The following is a 21,255-nucleotide window of genomic DNA, read 5'->3' as shown; positions in this document are numbered from 1 at the left end:
AGCAGCTACAGTGCCGGAATGAGGAACTTAATAAAGGCCTGGGGAATTTGGCTTTATATGAAAAGAAAAGAATCTTAAGTGACATTTCCTAAGGTAAGGAAATGATAAGAGGTTCTCAGTTGTTGGGATATACCTTGGTTATCATTTAAGGATCAGGAGTGGTTTTAACCTAACTGTAGACCTATTATTGCATATCTATATGGAGGATTTCTGCTTTCACCTCCCCTATTGGAGGCAGGATGCTAGATCAGCCATCTGCTAAGGTGCACTGTTCCTCACTTTCCTCAATTCCTGCAGTATCAGAAGTATCTATAAAAAAGTGTGCTGGCTTGGAATTGTAAGATAGGATGGTGATTTCACTCTGATGTGAACTAGGGGAAAAACAAGTGAAAATAAGTCCAAAGTGTGAATGCAGTCATGAGCAAGAATGGTTTTACAGATGAGATCCTTTCTTACTGCAGACATCTTCTAAGAAGGCACGATCTGAAAAGCAGAAATATAATTTTCTGGCCCAGACTTTGTGCCTGTTGTACTCCTTCCACAAAAAAAAAAAAAAAATTGCTTTGCGAGCTGGAGCTGAACTGAAGCTCTTTCCCCCACAGCCAAGATGTTCTCTCTTTCCACAGTCAGCATTTTATGAGTGCTCTTTCCTTATCTCATTACAAGCACCCTGGCTGAGAACGAGGAACCGATATGTTAACCAGGCTGTGCTCCCCTGGAATTTGTACACAAGCAGAGACCTCCTCAGCACTTACAAACATGTCCCAGGAAGAAGGCTGGGACAAAAGCCTGCTGGCCTCAAGGGCCTGGTAATGGGCAAAAGGGACCTTTCACCTAGACATGGGGAGTTTATCGTTGGCATGGAGTTGGCACTGTCTGAAAACCCTTTGTTGTTACTACTAGCAAGCGTGTTGGTGGCCTCTTGTGGGTCTGTAGGGGCCAGGAGCCTATCGGCCAGTCCTCGAGAACTTTTGGGGCTGTTTTGCCAGGGAGGTGCTGGAGTAGGGGCTGTGGCAGTGGAGCACCTTGCTGTGCCTGAAGGTCCCTGGTGCCACCCAGGCCCCGCGTGACTTGTGGTGGTGAGTCTCCCAGGTGCTGTAGCCCCTTTGCAAGCTCCCTGGGCTGCTCAAGAAGGAGACAACGGACAGGAGAGCCCTTGTCCTTGAGTGTCGGTGCTCTGACTCGGGGGAGAGGACAGACAGGTCCCGGCATCCCCTTACCCTCTGGGAGCGGGCTCGCGAGCGCGAGCAGCTATCAAGTCCGCTACATCCTGAGCTGAGCTTGCCCAGGCCGGGCACCGAGGGAGAGCTGGCTGGGGTGGCAGCGGACCTGCCTCACCGCCCCCGTGCCCTCACCAGCAGAACAGACAGCTGGGGTCACGCTGGCGGGGCTCCTTTAAGGGGAGGCACCGCCCCGTGCCGCCCCGGCCCGCCCCGGCCGGCCAATGGGCGCCGCGGCTGCCGCGCCGTTTGTTACAAGTTTCCCGTCGCGGGCCGGGGCTGAGGCCGGGGTGCGGAGCGGGGTGGCGGTGGGGCACGGGGAGGCAGTGGGACACGGGGAGGCAGTGGGACACGGGGAGGTAGAGGGGAGCTGCACGCGCCTGCGGCCGCCGGGGCGCTGCCATGAGCGCAGCCCGGGCCCGGGACAGCGAGCTCTGCCGTCCCTCAGTAAACACTCTGCCCCCAGCGACTCTGGTCCCTTGCAGCACGCTGCCAGCTGGTACCTCCCTCCTTTCTGAAGCGTAACCGGGGAGGGGGTGGAAAGCGAAGGAAGTTTGCTAGTTATTTTTTTTTCCTTTAGGCTTTGGAAAGGGACTCCCTCACCTCTCGGAGAGCTATAGGGCAGAAGGCAGTGGTGGAGGAGAGGGAGGCACAGCTGGAAGCGGGCTCTCCGGAGCCTTCCTTTCCCCCCAGCCCCCGCCGCCGTGTACCTGGGGGTGCTGGATGCGAGCTCTGCGGAGCTCCTCCAAGCGTAGCGGCGGCGGCTCGGCAGATGTAGATGCGTGCGTGTGTGTAAGCTTAACCCTTTCTTGGCTCCTCGGATTTGTACCATGCTGAAGATCCTCACCAAAAAGCTCAGGAACCAGAGTTTGAACGAAATTCAACCTTTCCAGCTAAAGGTAAGAACAGCTGGTTTTATCTTGGTTGTTTTTTGCACCCTTCAGGTAACTAATAACGGGGCCTCGAGAAGCCAGTAACTTGCAGTGTTTATTATGCTGGGCCAGTTTCCTCTCAGCCAGTGTGCTCAGTAGGAACTGGCCTTGGCTCTATTCTTGTCCTGTTCCTTTGCTCTCAGAGTTACTCTGCATAATTCAATAGATAATACAAAAAGGCAGATAAAGATAGCTATATCTGCCTGTTCTTTAGAAGCATTTACTTTTAATAGGGCTACATTTAACTACATGGGTATTTGTCTATCTAATTACCTTTGTCTGTAGTCTCCTGGCCCTTGCCAGGCTAGAACCCTACCGTGTTAGGTACTGTATAAACAGGGTTTGCCTAAAACGCCTTTCGGCTCATTATTTGCATTTCTTTCCCTTCTGGTCCTGAAGGCCGGAATCTGAGCTGAAGTTTGCAGTCTGGCTTACTGCATTGACCCATGGCTTTCCAGACTCGGCTTACATCCTTTCTTAGTGCTTGAAAGGAAAATGAGGATCACAGATTCAGGATAAGGATTATCTAAGCCCTTTCTGCCAAATACAAGGAGGAATTTTTGAGCCATATGTAATGGGATAAAAATGGAGCCATGATGAGTGAGTTATAAAAAAATTACCAGATCCTGAGTTTGCAGAAGTGTTGTGAACCAAGGGGATACCCCCTGAAATCTGCAGAGTTTCCCTGGATTGGTATCAGTACTGTGGGACTGTAGCAATTGGCCCCAAATCAAAGAAGGGATCTGGGAAAAGCAGCAGCCCTTGTTGCCTGAGTTGGGGGCAGGGGATCCGTATACTAGACTCTAGTGGAGTCTTTTGTATGTGTTACACAGAGGCGGATTGCCGTGTGGCTGCACTTCTGCGCAGTCACTCTGGACAGGCTGATGGCAACTTTGTTAGAAACAGCGCTGATGTTCCTTGGAGTTTACTGTGTCTGTGTACTTCTTCCTGTGGGGATTGCCACATTCTCTGGCTCTTGGGAGAGGCAGGATTAGATTTTATTTTTGGTAAAAAAGGCGATGTGTTGGGTTATAGTGGACTAATCTAGTGCAGAATATCTCTGATAAGGCAAGGGGAATTTCTTTTGAATCCTGTGTTTCTGGGCCCTGTGGCTATGGTTGCCTCTTTTAGCTTTATTATTTGACTTTTGGACCCTCAGATTGTGGAACCTTGAGAATCTTTGGAAGGAACTCTCAGGGGTAGATAGAGACTTCAGAATGCTTGGAGATGTGCAGGAAAACCTGCAGGTATCTGCAGCCATTTTGTTCTTATTAGTGCCAAGGTTTTGTGCAGCTAACAGGTAGTCTGCATTTTTGAAGACTCAATAGAGAAGAGACTTAAAGCTTGTACTGTTTCTTGCAAGGCTGGTGCATAGACCATCAGAGGTATTGTTGCAGCCTACTGTGAGGAGTGGTACAATGAGTGGTATAGATGCCTGTGGGCAGAAAGCCAGACTTCCAAACTGTAGGTTTATATATGTTTCGTAGGCCTTTGGGGACCATGTGCAGCTGTCTGATCTTGGTTGAGCCTTGTACCAGCATACTGATTGCTTAACAGGGTGTGCAGCGCTCTGTCTTAGGTGTTGTGCTAGGTCTCCTTGCAGATGTGTACCTGGCATAGATGTCACAAGTTGTGGGTGCTGTGGGCACTTCCTGTGGCCGCACTGTGAGCGGACACTGCGATGAGGCCAAATGTCCTGTACCGTCACCCTCTGCTGCCCTCAGATGATGTGGGGCTGCTGGGCACAGACTGGTCATCCTCACATTGATCCATGTCTGTGCAGGTCCATATGTATTCTGGGATGTATGGTACAGGCATTCTTGAACAGGTCTAGTCTGCTGTCATTGAAACCTAGAGATGAGTTAGTGAGGTGTGAGCCATAGTATTAGCGTAAGTGGAGAGTGAGCAACTAACTGGTGTAGAATCAGAACTGATCTGCATCCACCACCTAAACTAGGAGCTTTTTGAGCTTTAGAAACAGAGTGCTTAGCTGCTATTCTCCTTTAACTATTTGCTTTTGCTCTTGATGACCTTTGAGAATTTCCAAATTCAAAGGGGAGGCAAGCCTCTGTTGTATTTCTGGCATGCAACAGTACTGCCATTAGGCAGTTCTGGGAGACTGCCAGGTATATAAATTGTCAAGTTGTTTTTGTAAGGTTTGATGGACCTTGATTTGGCATCCAAACTTTGGAAATCCTTTCAGGATGAAGTTTCTACCCACTGTAAAGATCTCTTTTTGGTATTGTGTGTCCCAAATTGGTTTAGTGTGTCTGTGATTGATTTTCCTAGTCTTCTCCCACATGGAGATGCTGAGAGGCTGCCATTGCCTCCTGTGAGTAGTCCAGCCCATTGGCCTAGAATCCTTCAGCTACTGTGACTAAATCAAGAAAGGATTGTGAATTTGAGCCTTGTGCCTCAGCCTGTCTGGTGTTACTTGCTAGAGATTAGTCTAGATTCAGAACCTCCCAGTTTTTGGCTGACTGGTAGAAATTGAGAGCCAAAAGTAGATATGACTTTAAAGGTTAGTGCTTGTCTTTGATAACAGCTGGCAACTAGGTCTGTTCCAGAGCAGACTTGTGGGACAGGAGGGAAGAGTGGGAATAGAGGGTTGTCCCATTGTGTAGTGAAATGCTTCAAATGAGGAAAGTGAGAGCAGCTTGTAACTCAAGGCCTGCTTTTTTTCATCATTTATCCTATACGACAGCCTAGTACACTTTTTTATTCTTTCCTTTTGTGGTTTTAGTCTGGTAGCCCTGAGAAGCGCTTCCTGAACTGTAAGTCAAATTGTTCAAGAGGCTTTTAAAATGCATATCCTGGGGTTGGATGCGGGCTTATGTGATGGGGCACTGATATTAAGCTTTTAGAAGTACATTCTAGCTGACTCTGAGCTTTCTACAAACGAAATGTCTTGTTCATTCCCACAACTTGGAGTAGGAGTTTCTCACACAAATGCATTTCTTCCAAATCCCTCTTCAACTCTTGTGCCCTTGAATATTTGTGTGGTGGCTGAAGTGTAGGTGTCCTTTTTTTTTTTTTTGTTTTCTGAGCTTTGATTGCAAGCAAGCTCCTTGGGGCAGGGAGCATCTGGTTGGAACAAGTCTGTGCATTGCCAGTCAAACTAAGCCCTTAATTAGTGGCCCTAGGTGTTATCAGAATGAACCAGTTGGATTGTGGTGTGTTAAATTAACTGGCTGGAACATGTAGCTGAAGAAAACTGGGCACTTTGAGGCTGGCAATTCCATCCCAACTTTGCTGTTGACACAAACAACTTTGGAGGAGATACAATTGATGCTCTAATCAACAAAAGTTGTTAAATTACTTATGCACTTGGCATATTCCTTCTTGTCCTGGGCAGAGATAGTCAAGGTTTGTTTGTCATTTCCTTAATGTCGATCAACAACATGAAGTCCTGTGTGAGTCTGTTCTGGTAACAGAGAACTGCATTTCTTTGCTGTGTTATTTTAGCCTTACCCTTGCTTACAAGGGAACTGTCTAGGCGCTAACAAAACCACTGTGTCAGCTCTCATCATATATCCTTGCAACTTGCATGTGTGCATACGCAGTGCTGGGGACCAGCAAGTCACGTCAGTTATTTTCTGCTGACTTCTGCATCGGAAATCAGTGATGAGATTCTGGTCTGGCTGCCCAGCCCTGATGAGTGACTGCAAATAATCCCAGTCCTTTTTATGTGAAGGGGGTTCAGTTGGCCCTGCAAAGTGAATTTTGGACTTTTAGGCACTCATTTCTGAGTCAGTGTCCCAGTAATATGTGGTTATTCTGCAGAACCAGGAGTGTGGTGTTTATATTTTTTTTTCCCCTCAGACTAAGAAAGGGTGAAGTAGCATCATTGCTATCAGTGCATAGTGGGTGTGCTTTCAAAGATCTGTGTAAGGCTCATGCTTTGTATGAATGAGGACAGATTAATTTCCCTCTTTCTTGATGCTGACTGCTTGTCACATTCTCAGCCAGCTGCTGGCCTTCATGCTGGCTGAAAATGGCTCAGCACAGTGAAAATTTAACTTTCTCTGTCTCCTATGGTGTATGAAGATTTTCACTCCTTTATGGATTTTTTACACATTCCACCAAGCAAGTTTATTCCTCTAGGGCTAGAGGACACTGTTTTACATCAAAGCTTTTCTTCCTGTTAATACCTGGTAATATTAGATGCTTCTGATTTGTCCTAATCTCACTCAGGAGGGGCACAAGTACTTGCATGAATGTGTGTAAGTACAATTTTGGTGATCAGAGTACCCATAAAAACGTCTAAAGGTAGGTTTGCAATAACTTGGACTAAAATAGTGCTAGCAGGTCAGAAATGCTGTGATAGATACTTAGCCAAGGCAAAGAATAGAACAGACAATCCCAGCCACTCAGAAATCTTAAGTTTTTGAGACTTCTGCCTAAGGCGTTGCAGAAGAATAGGTTTGCAATACTTTTTACTTGATTTCCGAGATCTAAAGCTTCAAGGGGTGTCATCTTTCCTGTCCAGGCACCTAGTACTGATAATCTCCTGTAATGACTTAATTCTAGAGAGTTGGACTTCAGACAGATTGCAGATATTGCAAACACAGCATAATGGGAAGTTCAGCGAAACGGTTCTCTGGGCTAGCTGATATGAAAATACAGGCTAGATTGAAGAAAAACCCAAACAAAACCACCCAAAACAACAAAGTCACCCCCTAGTGTCATGAAGAGATCTCATTACTCTTTCTTGTATTTCCCAATTCTTGATTTTTATTTGAATGAAAAATAGAGTTCTGAAAATGTATTATTACTATTATTGTAATTCAGCAAAAAACAGATTAATCCATTTTGCTTTGTTAGATAGTGCAGTTCTACTTCATTTCCTGCTGTTGCCCACTGTCTAACAGCTTCTGAATTTATATTGCACTGTTTGGGATGCTAGAAGGTTTCCTGAGCAGGAAAATAGCTTATATTTGAGGTGAAAATAGAAAGCAGGCCCAGGTAATAATTTATTTTAATTATGACTCTTGCAAAACAGTGAGTTCATCTTTTTTTTTGTTGGGTTTTTTTTAAGTAGAAAACAAGACTTGCATCCACTTAGGACATCTCTATGGAGTGGTAGGTGGACAGGGCACCACTCTGCTGTAGCTTGCTAGTTTGGCCAGCCTCTGTGTTCCTGGAGGATGCCTGCAGTCACAGAAGTGTTGTTGAGATGCCTCTGTATGGGAACCAATGGCTATTTTCCCTTTTCAGTTGAAAATACTCCCACCTGCAATGTAGGCAGCGCCAACCTCTCCTACCCCCATGCATTTATCTGTAGCCCCTGTTCCCCTCTTCAGTGGGATTCAAGTTTCTGGGTGACGTAGCTCTTCCTAGCAACTGGCATCACAGGTATGTGTGCATACAGGACTGTTTTCTGCTGCAGTAACTGTTGTACGTGGTCGTGGGCAGAGCCTGTTTGTCCTCTTGCCACCATTGACCAGCAGAGTTGGCCAGCTAAGCTATTCTTGAATATGCACCAGCACCACCCACAACTGCTCAGCATGAACACCCAAGCAAGGATTTAGAGAAAAGTCAATTAGTTGTAACCTTTATTTGCACAAAAAGCATTCCCTGTGCAGTATGAACTCTGCCGTGACCCAGGCCTAAAAGTTGATGGGAAGGACATATGCCCCAACGTGACCTGTGCAGAGCTGTCTCCGTGCCAGTCTGGGCACAAGCTTGCTCAAGCTGCGGGCAAGAGACAGATGACGCATAGTTCAAAGAAGGTTTCTTCTGGACCAGCTTGGTCACTCCTCAGGGGTGGACAGCCTAGAATGCCTCTGGGCATTTCTTTCCTCTCTCACAATGTTTTTCTTCCTTTTCAGACCCATTGTAACCTCCTCCCTGTCATACGCTGGTCTGTTTAGACACTGTGTCCCTCAGTATACACATCATACTGAATTGTTCAGTTGTTGTAGGACAGGCATTTTGAAGCTAGGGCATCTCAGGAGCTGACTGAGGTAGAGGGAAAGGATCTTATATGGTGAATAGTCTCTCATACTCCTCTAATTACTGCAGGATACCAAGTGCTCAGCTGCATCAGCTTCTGATGTTCTCTCTTTGTAGCTGGCCTAGAAGAATGGGAATGCTGCAACAAAATTACCCTTGTATGAGTACATCACGTGAACAGCTCACAAGATTGCCCCTCTAGTGCAGCTTTGGTGGCTTCATGGAGGATGAAATACTGTGGGCACTCATGAAAACTTCTCAGTGGACCTGCATGTTCAGGAAAGTGTCTTGCTTGGAAGGTTTGCACCAAAGCTGACACGTAGCTACATGTGCAATAATCTAAATGCTTGATCTTCCTAGTTACTCTGAGTTAACATGGTAGAATGTCATCTTGATGTGGCAGGAGCTCAAATCCCGAAGAAGATTCTGTGAATGACTATTAACTCTGCAGGCAGCTGATATAGACCAGTCCTTCTTTCCAACCCTTTCCTCCCCCAGCACTCTTAGCCAGCTAGACCACTGTAGAAATAATGTCCCACTACAGAGGCCATTCAACTTGCTAAGGATTGAGCTGTGGTGCTGGGAAGAGATTGATGCCTGTGCCCTACTAGCATGCACTTTCTAGATGAGTGTTGCAAGCAAGGAAATGTGGCTAAACCTGGGAGGTGTCTGTCAAACATAGTAGACTGTGAGGCTATGGATTTCCTTCCTCCAGTGAGCTGCCATCATGTGGGACAGACATGACTGGGCTGGTTGGTGGTTGTACTCAGCAAAGCTACCTGAGAAAAGCCCTTTATAGCTTTGCCTGAGATCACCTCCCAACCCTTGTTCTAGCGTCAGCCCATATGAGAAGACTTAAGAGTTGAGGGCTAGAAAAACCTTCTAAGGAAAAGAGGAAACCAATGCCCAAGCCTAGATGTCCCAAGGAAGTTTTATTAGTCATGCCTCCTATTTCAGGGAGGGAATGACCTGAAGTTCATTGACTAGCTGCAAGGTAGGTGGTCCTTATCTGAATTTAGATTTATGAAAAGACAGGAAATATCTGGATGAAGTGCTCCGAAATACCTTAATATTCATTAATGTTCACAATGAGAGTAGGCAGACCTTGGTTTCTGACATTTCTAGGAGACTAACTATTGATTGGGTGTGGATAGATGATTAATTGATTTGACTGGGCTACAAAGCTGTTTTTGAGCCACTGATTTCAAGGAGATTACAGAATTCAGATTTTTGATGGCATAAAGATTCTATCCCCTTACACTCATTTTGTTCAGCAAGTCTCCTTCCTAATAGAGTCACATTGTTTCCATGATGTGGGCTATTTTTTATTTATCTGGTATCCTCCTTAGTATCAGCAGGACAATCTGCCAAGCTCTTTATGGGCATAAAATGAGAAAATAATTTCCTTTGGTTGAATAGGGAATTTCCCATCTTGAGGGAAGGTGCTAGACAGGCAGCTAGATCCTTCAGTTTGCTGAGAGTGTGTCTGGATGTAAGCTGAGAAAATATCAAATAATCCTTCTATATCCTGTCACCCAGTTATGACACACAAAGGCATGTAGTTGTTCCAGAATATTGTTTGCAGCCAGACTGGTTTTGTGGGGGATTTTTTAAATTGGTTTTTTCCTTTCTTTATTCTTCACAGTTGGTTAGTCCAAAGAAACAAAATTTATTTGGCTAAAGGCTAACTGCCAGGAGAGAACAGCCATTTTTGGTGTGGAGCATTTGAAGTGAAGTAGAGGCTTAAGTTGGAAGCTTCCATACATCTATTTTTGTTCACAGGGAATCCTTATTCTGGCTTGAACAGATTGAGTCATTCTTGGGAGCCCCCTTAATGGTATTTTGCAGAGAGCTGCAACGCAACTTTACCACTATCTCTCTCCTGAAATACTGTGTGGGGGTGCTGATTTAGTATGTGGTGCTTGGACACTGCCTCAGTAGCTGTCTGTGGTGAGGAGGGTTGGATCTGCAAGAATACTGTCAGGTTTTGTTCTGTGCATCTCTTTGTGTTCTGACATGGCAAGTAAATGCACGTGCTGTATGGTTTCTTCCATGAATGGAGCTTAAAAGCACCCATCCTGTGTTAGACCTGCAATTTTTCTCCCCAGTATCCTCTCTCCTGCAGGCAACAGAGGTGGACACCTAGGGAACACTAGAGACAGAATTGCTGTCTGTACATTAGTAGCGTAGTGGTCTTCTTACACCTAAACTCATCCACCTGCTCCTCACTAAGTCTATGTAGTGTCTTTGCATCTAGAACATCCGGTGACAAAAATTTCACACTCTTAAGTGCATATTGGTGAAACATCACCTGTTAATTTTGCATTTTCTGCCTCATTGGAGGAGAGAGTAAACATTTAAATCCTGTCTTTGTGACACTCATTGCAAGCCCATTCCTCCATGTGCAGAGTGAAGAGACTCCTGCTTTGGCCAGATTCTCCCAACTAGGAGTCACTTGTAACAACACAGTGCCTAGCAGTGAGAGCCCTTGCCAGTGTTCACATGGTCCTAACTCTGGTCTTAAAGGATTATCCTATGTTAGTGCCTTGCTCTGTGATAAAACATGAGTAGCTTGGTGTAAATCCGTAAAGATGAAACAGTTCCCGTCCACTTGCACTCAGAAGGGTTAATGTGGGATTTTTAGAGGAGAAGCCTGAAATATCTCATGCTCCAAATGCATTTTCCAGCCTGACTGTAAGCCATTGTTCCTTGTGTTTGCAAATCTTGCTAATGTAGTTCTTTTTGGCTGAGCAGAGGTGAGTGTCGAATGAGGTCTCCCAACACAGGCAGCTTCCCCTCAGTTAGTGAAGTATCTCAGGGCAATGGTAGTTGCCCTCCCCGGGTCTTTAGAGGAGGGAATGGAAAAACTGTTACTAGATGTGATGTTTATGCCAGCTGCTGTCAGCTGTACTTCCCTGCTGGAGGGGACCCATGCAGTGCTGGGGAGTTGGTGTGAACTTGGTAGAGCAGCTGGCCTGTGCAAAGCGACCTCTTCTCATCACAGCAGTGTAATAACTGAGCTAGGTCAGTGGGGGTGGGTTGTGAGTCAGGAGGGTTGTATTCAAGTCCCTGTGGCCAAAGCAGGAATGGTGGCGCTGATGTATGCAGCCATCTCCCATCGTCCCCTCTCTCAGTACATGCATTACAGATAAGATTAATTATGTTACAGGTGCCTCCCAAAGTTCTAGATGCCCCTTCTACTATCTTTTCCTTATATCTGAGAGGGCCGTAAGTCTCTAATAAATAGTGCTGCTCTTAATCTGGCTGTGTTTGGAGTTGAGGTTCAGCAGCAAATGGGCATTGCACATGGAGCTAAGTCACTGCATCTTAATGCAGGGTGTATCGGGCCTCATAATGAAGATCTTTAATCCTTCAGGCTCCTCATTTTTCTGAACTGCTGCACTTTGTAGTGTCAACACTGCTGAATAACACTGCTCCAGCAGAGTGCAAGCCAGGGGAATGCCAAGGTTCCATGCTGTGAGCTGTCAGAGGAGTTGACCTTCTTTGCAAAGGGATCTCTTTGCAGCACAACTGTTTTGTAGGTTGCTGCTGCTTTCTGATGGGTGCTTCCTGACACTTTACCACTGTTCTCTTTGCCAATTCCCTTCTGAACTATGCATGTAAAATGCTATTTCCTCATAGAATGGTAGGGTTGGAAGGGGCCTTTAGAGATCATCCAGTCCAACCCCCCTGCAGAAGCGGGTCCACACAGATCAGGTCACACAGGAATGCCTCCAGGTGGATTTTGAAGACCTCCAAGGAGGGAGACTCCACACCCTCCCTGGGCAGCCTCACAGTGAAATAGTTTTTTCTTATGTTTAAAAGGAACTTTTTTGTTTTCCAGTTTCATCCCATTACCCCTTGTCCTGTCGCTAGATAGAATAGAAAAAAGGGATGCCTCAACCTCCTGACACCCATCCTTTAGATATTTGTAAATATTAATGAGATCCCCCGTCAGTCTCCTCCAGGTTGAACAGTCCCAGTTCCCACAGCCTTTCCTCATAAGGAAGATGCTCCAGTCCCCTGATCATCTTAGTGGCCCTGTGCTGGACTCTCTCCAGAGGTTCCCTGTCCCTCTTGAGCCGGGGAGCCCAAAACTAGACACAGGACTCCAGATGAGACCTCACCAGGGCAGAGTAGAGGGGAAGGAGAACCTCCCTTGACCTGCTGGCCACACTCTTCTTGAGGCATCCACAAGTAGATGTGCACTCTATGTGCATCCACATAGAATAATGAAATTAACAGGTGAATGCTAATCTTCCAAGAGAATCCTTAAAACTTGGATATGAATTAGCAATAACTCTATCACATTAACAAAGCTGCAAGTAGAGTAACACAGCTGGTTAGAAACTTATTGTGTGTGTCTACCACATACAGATGACTGCTAGCTGAAGTCAGATCGTGCTGGGTATTTATACTGAGCAGAAACTTCATGGTGGGAGCAGAGTAGATTTGCTGGAGATTTACTTGAAAGTGGCACATCTAGAAGCTTCACTTCCATGTAGAAGTGGAGTTGGTGGAGTGCATGGTTTCTGTCACTGTAGTAAGAACTATAAACCTTAAACAGCCTTTAAGCTAACAACATAGGGATAGTTTGAGAACTTGATAAAAATTCTTACTACCAGAAAGGATGATATATCACAGCATGAAGTTGCAGCATTCCACTGGCTCTTCTACTGCAGAAGCAATCTTTGTAACACAATGTGGTCTTGGAAGGCAAGGAGGAAATTAGAGGATTAAAAGCTCTCCTTCAGGAGTAACTCTTTGTTACTAGACCTTATCCACCTGCTGAGCGTGGGCTGCAGTGACTTTGTTCTGTCTGATTTCTAACATCATGACCTGTGAAGGGACCACAGTCTGGGTATTTTCTGCCTAGGAGGCTTTTCAAAGTCTCTTTTTTTTCATTGATAATGTTGCTTTTTTTGTCTTCTGTGACACAAGTTTGGCTCCTGGGAGGAGTGTGTGCATATACATGGCTGCCTATACTGTTGGTCTCTGCTGGTTAGAAGTCTGTTCTAACCTGTTTGCAAGTACTGCCTTTTGGAGTCTTATCTTGAGTGGAATTGAAAAGGCTAATCTTGGTTTTACTCCAACAATACTTGCCCAGAGCTTTGGAGAACAGACCTATGGTGGATAGGAATCTCAATGGTAGGTATCAGCTGCATTCAGTTCCCTGTGACTGGGGAACATCACATGTCTGCTGTTTCTGGTGGCTGTGGAGTGCCTGTGTTCCTGCACCATAGGCTTATTGGTGCTGTATACAATACTTTTTGGAGCAATGGTGGAACAGTGGGATTAGTGTTTTATTTTGTGAAAGCCTATGGTGTTTTTTTCTTTAGTCTTTGCCTAAGCATCTCAGTTTAGCCCTGAGAAGAGCAGGGAAAGATTTAGAAAAGGTGGTTTGCAGACTGCTTCAAGAGAACTGATGTGGGGCAGTTGAGAGAGTGCAGAGGCTTCAGCTGTGCGCTGTGGGCTTGCCCTGAACTATGCTTTGACTTGTCTCTTTGTGGCCCTTCCCATTGCCAAAGCCAGCTCCATTGCCCTTCTCCCTGCTTACAGTCAGTCCTTTCATTCACTTGATTTGCAAATGAGGGCCCTCAGGCCTAGGCCAGTGTCCTGTCATCTCTCTAGTTTGTCATGGTTGGCCACAGTTAGAACTTCTTTCCAGGATCTGTAGACACTAGATAAACATAATCTCACTATGCAAACAGTATGTCCAAAACACATGTATTAATTTGTTAGTGGAGTCACGGAAGGACGAAGGAGATAATTTAAAACAGTAAGAAGACCCCACATGCACGTCGTCTGTGTAAGTCTAGTGCTTTCAAGATCTGGGTACCCTAATTTAAACCTATGCTTCTGGAAACCAAATTCAGTCATTGTTGCTAAGAATGGAAGCTAGTTTCTATGTCCTCTTGCTGCTTGCAACCCGTGAGTTGCCAGTTGCCACTTTTGCCCATGTCTAAAGCATTCAACAAATGTGATGTCTGCATTGTTAAAACATTGTGGACTTGACTACCTAGAGTGGCACTCAAATCTGTGAAACCACCAACCATTACACAAACTCTAGGTCCATGCAGAGATGATGTGTCTGGCTAAATGTGCATCATTCCTACAAAAATAGGAATTTTTCTGTCTTCGTCACGGAGTAGGCCTGGAAAACAAAGGCCTTGAGGGGTGCTGTGTCCCACTGGCTCATCGCTGCTTTCACTTAGTCAGACAGCTGCTCTGTCAGCCAGGACAATGTTCAAGGGTTATGAACCCTGGGTTTGCATTGTGGCCACTTGCAAGGAAATGAGAAGAGGAGTTTGAAAGCAGAGGTATTATGAAAATTATAAAGGAAGATAATAATAATGGAAAAAAGTATTTAGAAAGCTTTTCCAAGCTAGGACTGTTCTGTTTGGAAGTTTAGCTGTTTAAGGACCCCAGCTGTAAAACCCAGATCTAGTCTGGGCAGTCATCTTGCTTGTGAATGTTTTAAGACTGAACTGAATTTAATCTCTAACTCTGCTGCTTATCTTGAGGAGAGGGCGAGTATTACAGCTTGTTTACTTGCATTAATTGTCCCTGTAATGCTGACTATCTCTACAATAAAACAGAGAACTTGGGAGAGGAGTTACATGTTAATTTGGAGATCTATTTGACTCATTTCTTCCTCCTTCACATTGTTCCATGGCTTAAAACTACCTTTCCATGTCTCATAGTCTCCCTTGTTTTCTCACTCTAATTCACTTTCCTCTAACTGGGAGGATGGCACCTCACTTATTCAAGATCAGGCAATGTCACATGGCAACTACTGCTGTTGTTTACCTGGAAAAATAACACTGGGGAAATTTAGTAAAATATTTCTGCTAAAGCCAAGAAGTTGGGATGGAGAAGAGCCAGCAGCAAAGCTGTTGAATGCCCATGTCTCTAGCAGCTACCCTTTATGCAGTGTGGCAAGGAGAAGGTAAGCAAGCACTGGCTTCATTTCTTCAGTCTGAAGAAATGGAAATTGGTTCTTCATAGCAGAGATATCAGTAGTCATTAGTGAGCTCAACATCGCTTTCTGCTTTTGTGTCAGGAACCATTAAGTGAGACTAACTCAGCAAAGTTTCTTTCCAGTGCACTTGGAAGGGGCTTTACCTAGTTTCAGGGATTCCCTGGAGTGCCAGGGTTCAGGTGAAGGAGCCTGTGTGGCAAACAGCCTTCTATGTGGCACAGGCACCATTGGCCTCTAGTAGTGATACCACATCCCTGGAGGTAAACTCTTTCACCCCCTTGAGGAGGGAGATGGGGGAATGATACCCTCCAGCCTGTGTGCATTCTTGATGCAAGCTGGGAACAAGGGGTTACCTGTGCTTAGTTGTCTTATCTTTGTCTTATCTTCTCCTCACACACACACACCCTCCACTGAACCAAACCACCCCCTTGGTGGTCAGTTTTGGTGGGTTGTTTTTTTTTTTTTTTTTTTTTAGGAAAATACACCCTTTAAGTGAAGCCTGTTGGGAGAGATTTGCTGTGCTTTAGAAGTGAGATTCCCTTCTCTTTTGCAAGGTCCCAGGTGATTCTTAATGTAGTTAGTATGATAGGTTGATTTGTCTTCTGTAAGCAAAACCAAGAATTACTTCACTTTAACCAAGAGGGGATTTTTATTGTCTGGTGTATTTCAGTGCTTTAGATTAGGACCTGGGAAATTCTGTCTGTGACTATTTGTCATAACTCAATTGACAAGCAGCAGCATGATGAAAAAGATGGAAATTTTTCTCTGTCTTTATTTTTTTCTTGTGTCTGCTATTTGTCTTTCATGTTAAATCTTCCACAAAGTTATAAGCTTTACACTCAATTCTTCTTGAATACCATCTGGTTATTCTACACAAAGTCCTCTTTCCTTGCTGGAGATGGATGTAAAATCAAATGCATGGGGAAGTTTGTCAATGTTTTAAGAGTCTGGCAGAAGGTGTGTCTCATGCTGGAGCTGAAAGACCTTGATATAACAGTGAGATCTTTGTCAACAGGAGGCTGCTGTCTTTAAACTTCAGATCTGATGCATTTGCTAAAGACAGACTGTGGAGGGTGGCTGGGCACCCATCCTTTGTTTTCTGTGTTATTTTGTGCTGTGACTTGTAAACATTCCCATATCTGTGTGAACTGGGAGATTTTTTTTCTTTAATTTTCCCCATTAGAGCACAGAGTGCACTGGGCATTGTCCTGAGCAACCTGTTGTAGTTGACCCAGCTTGAACAGGGTCCTGGACTAGATGATACTAAGAGGTGTCTTTCAATCTAAACAATTCTGTGGTTTGTATGCTGTGAATGAAGCCATGATCTAGCGATATCTTTGACATGGAGATGAAATTTTCTGCTCTAGCAGTGCCACAATTCTGAGTTTGTGAGGGAAAACAAGGCTGTGCTGCCTTGGACAAAAGTGAATCTGTGGCTAATATAAGACGGGGATTGTGAAGGGAGGCTGGAGGCCCGAACACAATACCACTGTGTTTAGTGGAATGCTTTTGAAGAGAGGAGAGGGTTTCTGTTAAAGTCTGGAGGAGTCAAGGGAGAGAGCATTTATCTCCAACTGGTCAGAGCATTAGTCTTTGATTCCCTGTATTTTTATAGTTTCTTGTAATTCATGTTGTCCGTACAGGCAGACAATCCTTTTTTTTGATCTTCCATTAATCTTTGCTTGTGTGGTGTATTATGGCAAGGAGTTTCCTATGTAAAATCTCAACTCTGTAATATTAATGGTTAGTCTGTTATGAATGATGGTTCTCTGTTAGGGAACATGAGAGCCAGGAGCTTGGGACACTTCAGTTCCCACAACCAGGATATAATTTGTGGAAGAATTTACTAATAAGAGAATGTAAAAATACCAAAATAGAAGACCTTGCTACTGACAAATGGGAGGAAAAAGATGATGTCCCTCAAAGATGTGAAGACCAAGCAGGAGGGTATTTGCATATATGTAACACACAAAATCAGAGATGAGTGGACTTCTGAAAAGACTGTTCAGATTATCAGACATCAGAGGCAATGTGATTTCTCTGTCTTATCTGTTTACTTCATTCATGCACAAGAATGCACAATTGCTGGATTTGAAGGGGTTTTTATGGTTAGCCTGTGATGTACATTATCCAAATATTAAAATTTCTGAGGGTATTGTCCAGAACAAACATGTAATGACACCAATGGAATAATGGGAGAAACCAAGTCCGAACATTGAGAGAAATGTACTACTGGTACATTGTTCTCCCAAATGAAAAGGTGGGGGTCAGGAAGAGTGGCTCAATAGGTGTCTCCAGTTTTCTTGATTATGAAAAGCACTTGATACGGTGCTCTTAAATCCTATTTGGTTAAAGAACAAGTGCTTGCATTTCAATATCTGTCATCAGGAGGATGATTATAGCAAGACTGGGAGACTCTCTTTTTTTTTTTTTTTCTCCCATGAAGCCTTTTGTTTTGTCCTACCATGTTAATTTCTTTGCGATGTGCTATGAGACCAAATCCACAGTCAGTATCTTCTTGTTTCAAAGAGATATTTCTCTCACAGGTGTTCCAAACGATGTCTTTAGAGAAGTGTTCAAGGCAGCTCATAAGAGATTAGTCTTGGGCTGCCTGTGGGACTGGGAAGGACTTTGCAGAGGAGAGTTATCTGTATGAGACTAGGGACTAGCAAAATTGCACTTGTTACAGGGAGGAGTGAATACTTTGGAAGCCCAGGACGGGCAGACACAAAGACCTTCAAAATGTCAATCATTGACTCAAATCCAACTTCTATTTTAAGCATCTCAGGCCAATGATATTGTGCAGTAGCTCTTTGACCTGCATGTACTAGATGTCATTGCCTCTGTTTTTGGAAGCAGTGCTGTGCTATGTATTGACATTTCTGGAGTACAAAAACTGGAGCTGGTAGGTTTCCCACGCAGAGCCATTAAACCTCACTGAAAACCCTGCCACATCCAAATGAAAGGTTTTTGTGTGGATATGAGCCACAGACTAAGCTCAGTACCTCTCTAGTTAGAATTGGAGCCTTAGCTTTTGTAGCGAAGATAGAACCACTGTCTGTCAGTACAACAGCTAGCACAACGGAACCTCAGTGTCAGCTGTCCTCTCTGTGAACTACCATGGCGCAAACAAGGTATTATACCTGTTCTGGGGGCAACTAGAAGTCTGTTAATTTGGTAATGTTCCTCTCACTGCCAGCTGCCTTTATTAAATGATACATATGTGTAAATATATATAGGAAAATTGTAGTTAGAATGGGAAAAACAACCCCTTGCATTTACTCGAAGGACATCAGCAATGGGAATAAATCTGTGCCACTTTCCCCATTCATCATTTAACACTTGTGGAAGTGGTTTAAAGACTAGCAAGGAAGAAAAACATTTTCTGATTTCTTAAAGAGAAGTGTAAATATAGAAGGGCAAAAGGTAGCTTTAAAAAGGTAGCGATAGGCTTTTGGTGATGCAAAACCCCCAAACACAATCCTGGAACACAGTCATCAAATAAGTGTATTGACTTAACTGTCAAATTCAGTGTCAGTCGGAATTTCTCCACTATTCTTGTTTCTCTGCATCACCTGTGTGTGTCTTTCACAAGCACCTAGTTAAGTCTAGTTGTTCTTTTGGGTCTCTAGGAGGCTGAAGCAGTCCAAGGACACTTCCTTAAGAATAGTAGTAGAAGTGAAATGAGTCCGTACTGTGATGGTTGTATGCTGCCTCTTCTATAAAAATCAAGCACAGCACAGCACATGCTTTTAAACTGGAAGCACAGCATATAATATTTTGCAACCTATTGCCCCTGGATTCTGTTTTGGGCAAGTAGCTTGTGAGACTCAGTGAGTATGATGGGAATGTTTGTTATTCTGAATAAAAAGGCATAAAGAAGAATAAAACTCATCTTACAGTAATCATGTTATTCCAGAACTGTGACTTGCAATATTTCAAAAGAAACCTTTATATTTTCCTTTGACCTGTTTGGGTTTTCCATTGCCAGAGAAACATCTTAAGATGCATAGCTCAAAGGTTTGATCTTATAACTTACAGATCTGCTCTATGCAGCAGAACAAAAGTCACTTTAGGAACAAGGTAGGTAGTTGTAGACAACTTGTCAGCAGCAGGATCTATCTGACTTGATTTCAGATCTCTCAAGAGGCAAATACTAAGTTTATTCAGTGTTAAAACCTGCTTTGAGTAAATGGATATTTGAGTATACAGCAAGTGGCTTGATGAAGTCCATTGACTGACTCGGAGCAAATGTTTCTGACCACTCCTGACAGAGAAAACGTGTGAGTTGTCATTACTCTTGGAACATTTAAGGGTGTTTAGTGGTACTGTAAGATTCTGTGCCAGCAGGGACAGCACAATGTTTTCATTTCTGTGAAATCCTGTGTATTTACATTGCATTCTTCAGTTGTCCGGTAAGAAAGGAAGATGAGTCTGTTCTTTGATGGCTTGCTGATGTGTGATGACTTTGAGGAGGAAATACGAGTACATACATAGGATTGCTAAAGTTAACATGTTACTTACATTTGTGGGTGCCTTACAAGATGATAGTGCTGTTGACAGGATATGTATTTCAGTGGTGGGTTTTGGAGGTTCAGTTGTCCATGTGATGTGGATGTGGTAGCCCATGATGATTATAAGCTTGGGGGCCGAAGGGCAGGGTATGTTTGTTGTGCTTGGGAAAGAGATGGTGGGGCAGTGGGGTGGAAATAGTGGTAGACTGTGTGTTTTGTGTTGCTGCAGGTAAGAGAATGTGCTGGGAGATGAGGATGTGTATACAAGGAGATGCTGGGGCCATGGGTGAGTGGTTAGGTGGGGTGGATGCCTGCAGGATATGAGAGGGGGGGGAGGGTGGGGGAAGTGGCTTGGGCAGCAGCAGGGCAATGTTCAGTGTTCATGATGAAGCCTTTTCTTTCTCCTTGCCCCCTAGATCTCCTACCCCCCAAGTGATGAGGACAGCGATGACTCTGAGGGAGAGAACCAGGAACTTGCTCAGATCGACAGAGGTAAAGGGATGAGATAGGAGGATGCTGGGATATTACACCTGAAGTCCATTTTGCTTTTCACTTGTACTCTTGGAAGTGCCTCTTTCTCTTTCCCCAGTGTACCATGACCAAATGCATTAAAATCAGTCACTTTTGAAGTGTTTGGGACCTCATAGGGAGAAACTGGTATTATCAGATGCTGCAGTTGCACATTTCTCAGAAATAGACATTGTTGACCACATATTAAGGCCCCAGTGCTGCAGACGTGGGGCAGAGAAGGTGTACAATTAAGGCAGCATCAGAGCTGGGACATCAGAGCTCCTGCACTTGTGCAATCTTTGTTCTACATTTCCTCTTTGCTGTTTCAAGTTTTGACCCTTGCTTTCCTCTTTTACCTGGGCTCCTTGCTTGCTCCCTTGATCATGTATTGTTGGTTTTGGGCAGCCCTATTTCTGAGTCTAGCTTGGGGTCTGTGGTAGGGGAGAGACAGGTTTTCTGATGCTCTGCCGTTCTTGGACCTGATATGAAGCAGCTTAGAGCGTCATGTGAAATCTACAGTAAATGTGACTGTTGACCTATGCCAAGTCTGCCATTTGTTCATGCCCCATGATTTATTGTTATTTAGCCAAATTCAAGTAGATTCTTAAGCAAAGGCAGAAGTAGTTAAATTCCTGACCCACAGGACATGTTCTGTCACAATTTGAATCCCTTCTTTGTGTGCTTAACATGGAGAGAGCTCAGCAAGGCAGATAAAGCATGACAAGCTTTGTAATCAAAAGAGGACTTTTACCTCCAGAAACCAAGTCTCTGTTATTTCAGCCACAGACAGGCTAAATTAGAATAACGTAAACTTACTTGCCTCTTCTGCCTTGAGAACTGGTCATTAGAACGTAATGGTTTTAGTTAGAGGCAAGTGCCTAACAGCATGTTTGTAAGATCATGTCTTCTCCACATTCAGGAAGTGAGGTTGGTGGCAGGACCATGGTCTTCTTGCTCTGTAGCTAGACTTCCAGGTGACAGTTTGTGAGAGGATGTTTAGCAGTCTGGTCTAAACAAAGGTCTGGAAACTTCAGCCTTTTTTCTCGGGAAGAAAAAGTGGAAAACAGCTCAGAAGTGTACTTGGGAGATTAAAAGAAACCAAACAAGTCACAGGAAAGCAGGCCCAATTTATTAGGGTGTGG

General features: G+C 44.4%; 1 protein-coding gene across 3 annotated transcripts in view; it reads left to right on the top strand.

Annotated features, from left to right (window-relative positions):
- The first annotated feature begins 1,430 nt into the window (after positions 1-1,430).
- Positions 1,431-21,255, top strand: part of LOC104563770 (uncharacterized) — a 58,167-nt gene continuing 38,342 nt past the window's right edge. Inside the window, exons 1-3 of one of the 3 annotated variants that reach the window (XM_061991282.1) lie at positions 1,431-1,510; positions 1,801-2,119; positions 20,020-20,095. In XM_061991282.1, coding sequence (XP_061847266.1) covers positions 2,051-2,119; positions 20,020-20,095 — 145 coding nt within the window. In that variant the 5' untranslated portion in view covers positions 1,431-1,510; positions 1,801-2,050. Of the gene's footprint in view, positions 1,511-1,566; positions 2,120-20,019; positions 20,096-21,255 lie in introns of those variants that run through there. The other 2 variants (XM_061991283.1, XM_061991284.1) reach the window with 2 other exon arrangements.

This window comes from Colius striatus, chromosome 2, assembly GCF_028858725.1.
Source record: "Colius striatus isolate bColStr4 chromosome 2, bColStr4.1.hap1, whole genome shotgun sequence".
NCBI lineage: Eukaryota > Metazoa > Chordata > Aves > Coliiformes > Coliidae > Colius > Colius striatus.
Note: the sequence above shows the minus strand (reverse complement) of the source record. Positions and strands in the feature narration are given on the sequence as shown.